Below are 8,658 nucleotides of genomic sequence, written 5' to 3' on the forward strand. Positions count from 1 at the left end.
ATCTAGCAACATCATCTCGCTTGATCTGGACTTTTGCATCGGAGAAACTTGCTCCCTACTGCTTATCTTATCTTATCTTGTCTTATCATTCCATTTCCTCACTGACCAGATGCGGTGTTACCAGTCTGATGTTGACTGAGGCATGCAATTGGATAGTAGAAAAGCCAGCCTCCTAAGTCTTGCGGTTTAAAAATAGACACCCTAAAGAGTAGAGTCTAGATGACATAAGGTGATCTATTAGTTTTGTCTCGTATGCTTCCAGCCCCCGATTTTCTAATAGCAAAGGCCGCAGTCTGGAATAATTACTGAAACAATTACATGATGATGCATTTCCAATAATTTCATTTGAGCAGAACCTGGCCAATCCGAGTGTAATGGATGACGAATTGCTCTGCTTCCAGAAGGTTGCTGAAGTTAATTGACCATGCAAAGACTTCAATGTGTCAAACGGGTGTCACGTGCTCATTGTTCGTGCAATTCTTTTCTTCACGATGATGAAGTTCGCACTTGAAATAACACGGTCAATCATGCTTTGTACTCGCTCATACCAAAGGAAATGGAGGCTATTGTCGGCATTTTGCACAACTGTTACTCCGGGCTATGTCCAATCGTCACTGGATGCTGCCAGTGATAGCGCATTACTCAAGTCAAGTATCATGAGACACTGGGAAGCAAACGGAAGATCGTTTCACGCATATAATGATAAAGGTGGAGGCTCAAACGCAGATAACGATATAGGAATGTCACACCTTCACCGAGAATCCCTATGCATAAGTCCTTCCCATTCCTTCTTTGTTATAGGCACCTCAATATTTTTCTCGACATGAATAAAGGGCAGCAATCCATCGTATGTTGCGCACAATGAGAGGTGGTCCTGGAGCCTTTTCTTTTCTATCCCGTGGCGGGAAGGCCACAGCTGATGTTTAATAAATATAGAGACGTGAAAATTATCGTCAAGCAATTCGTGATTTGCTTACAACTACATAACTCATGTGAGACTAGTCCCTTCGTCCATACTCCAACTCGTTAGCCTCGCCCTTTACCTCAGCCTTCTCATCCCTCACCATAATGGCCTCATTGTCAGGCGCGAGCTTAGTTCCATGACGACCAATCTTGTACCAAGGTAGTGAGAACAACTCGTCAGTGCTCTCAAGCGATCGACCAGCCATTTCAGGGACAAATGCCCAAACCCAGATGAGGCCAAGAAGACAGACAGCAGCGCAGAAGAAGAAGAAGCCAGCGCTTGTCATGGAAAGGAGCATTAGTGGAACAGCCTTTGTGTTACCGTACTGGTTGGCAAAGTGCAGACACATCGTCATAGAACTTCCCAGGGCTCGGAGGCGGAGAGGCCAGATCTCAGCGTTGACGAGGTACTGGAACGAGTTCCAACCCATTGTCCAGCCTACACCTGACAGGTAGAGCATCACGACAGCACCCACACCGGCATGCTTCTGAGATGGGGTCAAGGTTCCGTTTTCGAGAGCTTCAGTGCCAACAATACTCAGGAAGATGGCGATGTAAAGAATGGAGATCATCTGAAGAGTGATACCACCATACAGAGAGCGTCGTCGTCCGATAAAGTCGACCAGGAAGAAAGCGCAGAGGTAGGCGGAACTCAGCTTGACGACACCAAGAATACAGGTGGCAAAGAGCTTCTCAGATTGACCGGACTTTCCGAGAACACCAAAGAACTCAACAGCATAGATGGTGATTGCGCTAGCTCCCGACCACTGACCAAGGAGCTGAGCCATAAAACCCAGCATAAGACGATATCGGTTGGCAGGGATGGTGAACAGCTCACGAAGCTTGCCCCATCTTGAGACTCCGAGGAAAGCCTCTTGCTCGCGCTCGAGCTGTTCCTGTATGCCGTACAGCTCTGCTTGGACGAACGGATGTTCTTCAGGTAGTTGTCTTAGCTTGCAGAGGGCTTTGGTGCTCTCTTCGTTGCGTCCCTTCATGGTGAGCCAACGGGGTGTCTCAGGGACGGTGAATGATAGAATCAGAAGCAAGCTGCGAATAGACGGTTAGACTGTGACATTGGAGACTATAGTTGACACACTTACCTTGAAAAGCCAATATGGCACATTTGGGGGTCAACCCATTGCCATCGAGAGTTGTTGGAAATATTGATAGAGGCGCCCCAGTTGCTGAAATAAGCAATCATGACACCAAGATAGACTGAACCAGCAAATATGTTGGTGAGCATACCACGAATAGCTCTGGGGGCTGTCTCGGCAAGGTATGTCGGACCGACCACGACAGTCATACCAATACCAAGACCAGCAATGAACCGTCCAGCTAAGATCTGGCCAACGCTTCCATGACTCGTCACAACAATGATGAAACCAACTAGCCACAACAGACAGAGGACCTGAAGCGATCGGACACGACCGATCTTGTCGCAAATGAAGAATGCCAGTAGCGAACCAGCGATGGAACCAATCTGAACCATGCTGGTGATGTTGGACTCGACTTGTGCTTGATGATGTTCAGAGCCTGCGTCCAAGTCGAACTCGCTCTTGAAGCTTTTGAGAGACACCATACCGCCGACAAGACCTTCGTCTAGTCCACGACTGGCACCGAGGATACCTTGAGGTACGAGTTAGTGTCGGGGGCCTATGGATAAGGGAAGGGAATGAATTGACAGTTCACTTACCAAAGACAAAAGTGCTCCAGTACAGACGCCAGTTGAGCACCTCGCTAGGCGTTTCAGCCATAGCGGCCGGGTTACCGAGGGTGAACTTCATTTTGGCAGTTGCTTTCAAGAACCAGAGCAAGAACCAAGAAGTGTAGGCTGATCCATCTCTCAACAAGAAACTGGGACAGGCCGTTTATAAACCTCAATCTCGGCCAACTCCAAGTACAAAGGATGGAGGATGGGCGGGGAAATACGGAGAACCCCCACGAGGATATGAATCGTGAACAAGGTGATTGGATAACCCCGCAGCTTCTACTGAACTCCGAACGGCTATTCTGTGCCGATTGTGGATACGTTTTCTCCAACGGCCCTTTCCAATGCGGAGATAGTGGCATTCCCCGCATGTCGCTCAGTCTCTATTTTCCTACAGTCATCTTGTTGAGGGTAGGTAGGTCAAGCACAAACCCAAACGGTCAGTATGTTTCTGACACAGAGTGTGTTTCTTTCTGCACCTTTTGATATGTACATTGCCATACTTTCATCTCACTCTGATTCCATGAGCCGTAGATAACCCTGCACAAAAGTGTGGTGGATTGAACTCCGGCTGCATCCTAGTCTTCTCACAGAACTTTTGTCAGTGGTGATCAACACGGATAACCGGCACAATTGAAGGTTACATCTTGTATCCCATTTGACACGATACGACTTTGGGCGGCCATTTCAGAACGAATCAAGGGTTTTGAGTCAGTTTCCCCGACGCTTGACAGGTTCCCCATAAACTTACGCACTGGTAGTCCGTGGAAAAGATAACGTTATTCTTAAATGTACGGCATTGATAACTGGTGTACCAGTATCACACACGCAAAGATGGAGTAAGAACACTACGTCCTTGGTAAGTGATAATGCATGCCCTGACTGTTTAATTCAGTAGCAATGAAATGTGACAGTCGCTGCATTTCCGCTTGTCAGAATGGCGGCTTGGGTACAAGACACCATCCTGGGCACGCCTTCCTATTCTATCTTGACTCTACGTTACATCAGTCTGTTGCGGTATGCGTAAGCTTTGACACAATTCTGGTTTATAGTTAATCGGTGCAGGCCCTAGAGTATTGTATCGGTGTGGAATATCACCAGTGCTTTTCTTATTCCCTCACTGAAGCAGCTTGGATCTGCAATGTGACTGGTCAATTTAATCGATAAAACATTATTCGCATGAATACGCAGCCTCGGCTGATTTCTTTTCATTTTCCTTTACATGATAATACTTTATAACTGTCTATTATACTTTCCCTTGGCTGGTAAATTGAAAGAGACTCTAGTCAAGTAAAGATGTTCTTTTGACGTTTCTTGTGTATGCGCTGAGAAACTGTAATAGACAGAAAGAAAATAGTGAAAAAATAAGATATCTAAACAGTCAATTCTCGGGACAGGCATACAGCTCGAAACATTTAGCTGACAGATTATTTATTCTATAAAGGCAAGGGAGCCGGATAGGATCACCTTGGAAAGTGGGAATCATTCAGGGCTGCCATAAGTATACATATGCAAATCGAGATGAATAGTTTTCATATACCTGGTTGTTTGCTTCTTGGACCATTGGGACTTGTCATGTTGGGTCAATCACTTCTGATAGCATATATACCAGCAGCTACACAATGCGTCATATTCAGGAAAGATTAAGTCAAGGTAGAAACTGAGGCGGCTTGGAACTTTTCCACAGCTTCTTAGGCACACCTGAACATTCAGCAACAAGCGTATACTAACGCGTGAAGAACAATCGAACCTCAACATGGAAATGACAGTATCCACCAAGCGATCTTCAATCAAGGACGATAAAGATGGCAATGAAACATTGTCATTCGTCGGTAACGTGTTCACCAACCGCTGAAGTGGGGCGTGAAGTGGGGCGTGCGAGACATTCTGCAACTGACATTTTGCAACGGGGCCCACTCCGGCATCGTCTTGTAAATGGGCAGGCCTTCTTGGCTTGTTGCAAAATGGCGCATTCTCACCTATACATAGCGGAGTGTTTCCTGTTGAAATTGCAGACGGCGCACTTGACGTTTTCAGGGTTGGGACAGGTTTGCATGCGATGGGGTCCTGCGCAGCGACCGCATTTTGTAGGCTGGAGCGTCAATGTGAAAGCATGCGGTGCGCGACCGAAGGCCTGAAACCCTCCATTTGTCCCATGACGCCATCTTCAAGACTGCCCAACTTGAACTGAAGAACAGCAATGAACTTCGGAAGTGTCACATATCCTTGGAAGAGGTTCGAGACTACGTCAACCTGACTGAAGACCTTATTTCTTCTGCCATTCCCGACATCCATCCCGATCATCATGCACAAGCTATCAAGGCAGCCAGAAGTCGTCTTTCCAAGCTGAAAGACGGATTAACGGCCTTGTATGACAAACTCACTCCCGAGTCTGTACCATGCCTGCACAAAGTGGCTTTTTACGTCCACAATTCAATCCCAACTACTTCATGGAGAATCGACACCCCAGACGATCGCAACAAAGGTCTTGTCGCAACCTTGACCTTGATAACTCCAACTGGCACGCTGAGTATACACAACGTGTATAATCGGAACTTGACAATCGACGTCGACCTACTGGTAGACTATATCAAGAACTTCAAGGGCGACGCTATCCTGCTGGGTGACTTCAACCTTCACCACCCTCTCTGGAGTGGAGAAGGCCGAGGAAATGTTACCAGCCAGAGTAACCTATTCGCCAGCCGGATTGTCGAGATGGGCCTTGAACTCCAGACCAAGAGAGGTAAACCACCTGAACCAAAATCGCCCGTCAACATTTCAAAAGACCTCACTGAAGACGAGCTGCTCGCTATCTTGAAGGACATCAAAACCGGCAAGTCTACTGGGGAGGACGAAATCCCCAACGAGGCCATTCGACTTGGCCAGGAGGCCTTATTCCCGTATCTTCTCGATGGATTTAGGGCTTGTATTCGACTACGCACACATCCTGAGTGTTTCAAGAAGGCTATCATAGTCATGATTGCCAAGCCCGGCAAGGATCCAAACCATCCCAACTCCTATCGTCCTATCACCTTGCTGTCGCATATTGGTAAGCTTTACGAGAAGATCATTGCCAACAAGATCACTCGTGCCATCAGGGAGAATCCTGATATGCTTCCTCCCACCCAGTTCGGAGGCAAGTCTACCACGGAAGCCCTTCTGTATATGATCAATGTCATCCATGACGCATGGTATTCCCCTCACGACAAGGTCGTCACAATCCTCTCTCTCGACATGTCCGGTGCTTTCGACAACGTCCTACGAGACAAGGTCCTCGAAGAGATGGCTCGGGTAGGATTACCGGCGTGGATCATCGAGACTGTCGCGTCGTTTCTTTCAGACCGAGACGCCAAGATGCGCATGCCAGGCATTGTGTCTGATGAATTTGAGTTGAACACGGGCATCCCCCAGGGATCGCCACTCTCACCCATCCTATTCCTCATCTTCGCTGCGCCCCTACTCAACGACTTGGGAAGCCACCTTGGTATGCAGAAGATCTTCACAAACGAGGGCAGGGAATGCTGGGTAGATCTCTACGCATTCGCTTTTGTTGATGATATCTACTTCATAGCTGTCTCCAACAGCTACCAACTCAACTGCGAGGGTATCACCCGCCTTCACACAGAACTCATCGACATCGCCCAGAGGCTGCGCGCAACCTTCGGAGCTCCCAAATACCACACCATGCACATGCATTCGCCTTTCGGGAAGAAACGTCACAACAATGAGATACCCGAGATCCCTGGAGTCACGGAGCTTCCCCAACCTGTCCTTACCATTCTTGGCGTCGAGGTCGATTGTCAGCTGACCTGGAAAGCTCATATTGACAAGATCATCGAGAAGTGCAAATACAGGAAACAACAAATGATGCGAATATCTGGAGCTACTTGGGGACCAAAACTCCACTCCATGCGCCTGTATTACCTCACCGTCATTCGCCCCGTCATCACCTATGGTTGTGGCGCGTGGCTTGTCAAGCCTCTTCAGAGTGAAGACCTCCCAAAGGGGGTACTGACGGCTAAGCAACTCGAGAGCCTTCAATCTTTACAAGGAGACATCTTGAGGCATGTATCGGGCTGCCACGGCAAAACCGCGCGCATCTTCATCGAGAAGGACCTATTCATTCAGGACATATTGGTTGTTCTGTACACTCAGGCGTGCCTGCAGAGGGTCAAGAGCATGAGCGGCACTGATCTAAGGTGGCGACTTGCGTTGAACTCCAAGTATAACCCGACGAAACATACAAGTCCGACGCACATCTTGAACTTGGAGTGCAACGACCTTATTCTTGAGGCATGCAAATCCTATGCCAAGGATGCTGCTCTCAGGTGCAAGGTGGGTAACTCTGGTCCATACGATCAGGCCGTTGAGCGGATTACAAATCGAGCGACCCGTGTGGACATTGTCTCCAACTACCTCAAGCGACAAGCAACAAAGGAATGTGAGGAACTTTGGAACGCCTACGTCGACGATCGAATCCAGAGCTTAGAGGCTCGTGGCGGCAATCGCAAGACTCTTCCACCAGCTATAATTGACGAGCCATGGAGCAAGCGTAGTCTTGGCTACTACGATGGACTGACCAGGGCACAAAGCTCCATGCTCTTGCAATGTCGAAGCGAGTTCATTGGCCTTATAAGCCATCTGTACACTATCAAGCTGTCGGAATCTCCGGCCTGCCCCTGCGGTGGTGGGCGACAGACCCCATTTCATTGCTTTATCCAATGCAGGAATCTTGACAATGCCCGAGAATTGTTACAGGAGAAGCTAGGTTACACCAACTACAAGGACCTTTTGACAGTTGACGGTAAGATTGCTGCTCAATGGGCCATTGCCTACTTCGACATCGAGCAGTACGACCCTGTTCGTGCAAAGTCTACCTGCTTCCCCGTCGATCCGAACTTCTTCTCAGAACGGGCCAATTCCAACAACCTACTGCAAGTTTCCACTCTCGCTCAACAAAGGGCCTATCTGGATAGCTCTACTTCAGACCCTACCGAGAAGTTTTATTAGTAACTTCTCCCTCTAGGCGTAAGCCTTAATGTCATTCAACACCTTTTTTTCTTTTCTTTCTCTCTTCCCTTTATCCTTCTTACTATTTTACTTTATCAGTCTTTTACACTCCCTCTATCTCTTCCCTTTGTCCTTTTTACTCTTACACTCTTTTTTTCCCCTTCCTATACATATAAGAATTATGTACTTAGGATATCACTTTTCTTTTGTCTTTTCTCTTAGTTCTGCGCAGCAGAACTGCAATGGGTGTGCTTTATTGTGTGGTATGTTCCTTCAAGTCCTTTATCTCCTCAGCAGAGAACGCTCATCTAAGTACCAGATTAGATTGCGTCTAGCTTCCTAGCTTGTGACCGATTTCCCCCCTGTCAACGCCAGCAACGAAGCAACATCACGACTTCTCCATCCTGTGAGTCTCCCTCTCGCATGTCTCTACTCCAGTGCATTCTCCTTCTGCCTTCACCTATCTTCTTCTACTCAAATCTCTACATCATATTGCATATCTTCATATCATCTCACACTTTCCTCTCTACCATTTCCATACCTTGTCTACTTTATCTTTGAGATAATAACTCTTATAGTAGCTTCAGCTCAATTAGCCAGTTGCTCCCACAGGTTGAGGATGGCCCATAGCAACTCAGGGTCCTTCCGTCTAGGGATATCATCCCTGATGGCATCTTCAAGCTCGGCAACCCTCTCTAGGGCTTCCTGTTTTCTGCCGCTACGGCGGGCGATTGAAGACATCAAGAAGGCCATATAGCCAAAATAGTATATCTGTTAGTCTTGTCTTATGTCTCTATTCTGAATCTATACTGACCTTTCTTTAGTGGCGAATACATCGTCAGTTGGGCTGTTGAGAGAGTCCATGATGTTGTTGAAGGCATCGTGCCTCTTGAGCTTCTGTTGGTCTTCATGGTGGATATCATTGAGAGATATCGTAATTCCTGGGAATAAGACCGGTGCATTCCTTCCATGATTAG

The 8,658-nt window shown here is 47.6% G+C and overlaps 3 protein-coding genes across 3 annotated transcripts, besides 2 other annotated features; 1 reads left to right on the forward strand and 2 right to left on the reverse strand.

The window, feature by feature from the left end:
- Positions 1–61: 61 nt before the first annotated feature.
- Positions 62–87: a microsatellite.
- Positions 88–998: 911 nt separating this feature from the next.
- FPSE_09356 (uncharacterized protein) lies at positions 999–2,747 on the reverse strand (the record flags this gene model as incomplete). The annotated part of the gene is made up of 3 exons (XM_009262473.1): positions 999–2,010; positions 2,064–2,589; positions 2,657–2,747. 3 exons carry the CDS (start codon positions 2,745–2,747, stop codon positions 999–1,001), a joined length of 1,629 nt encoding a protein of 542 aa, XP_009260748.1.
- Positions 2,748–4,427: 1,680 nt separating this feature from the next.
- Positions 4,428–7,681, forward strand: FPSE_09357 (uncharacterized protein; the record flags this gene model as incomplete). The annotated part of the gene is made up of 2 exons (XM_009262474.1): positions 4,428–4,499; positions 4,784–7,681. The coding sequence occupies 2 exons, from the start codon at positions 4,428–4,430 to the stop codon at positions 7,679–7,681; spliced, it is 2,970 nt and encodes a 989-aa protein (XP_009260749.1).
- A 42-nt stretch (positions 7,682–7,723) lies between these two features.
- Positions 7,724–7,839: a repeat region.
- A 430-nt stretch (positions 7,840–8,269) lies between these two features.
- FPSE_09358 (uncharacterized protein) lies at positions 8,270–8,452 on the reverse strand (the record flags this gene model as incomplete). Its single annotated transcript, XM_009262475.1, has 1 exon — positions 8,270–8,452. A coding segment is annotated over one exon (183 nt), but the record flags the coding sequence as incomplete, so codon positions are not given.
- Positions 8,453–8,658: the final 206 nt, after the last annotated feature.

Source organism: Fusarium pseudograminearum, chromosome 3 (assembly GCF_000303195.2).
Source record: "Fusarium pseudograminearum CS3096 chromosome 3, whole genome shotgun sequence".
Lineage (NCBI taxonomy): Eukaryota > Fungi > Ascomycota > Sordariomycetes > Hypocreales > Nectriaceae > Fusarium > Fusarium pseudograminearum.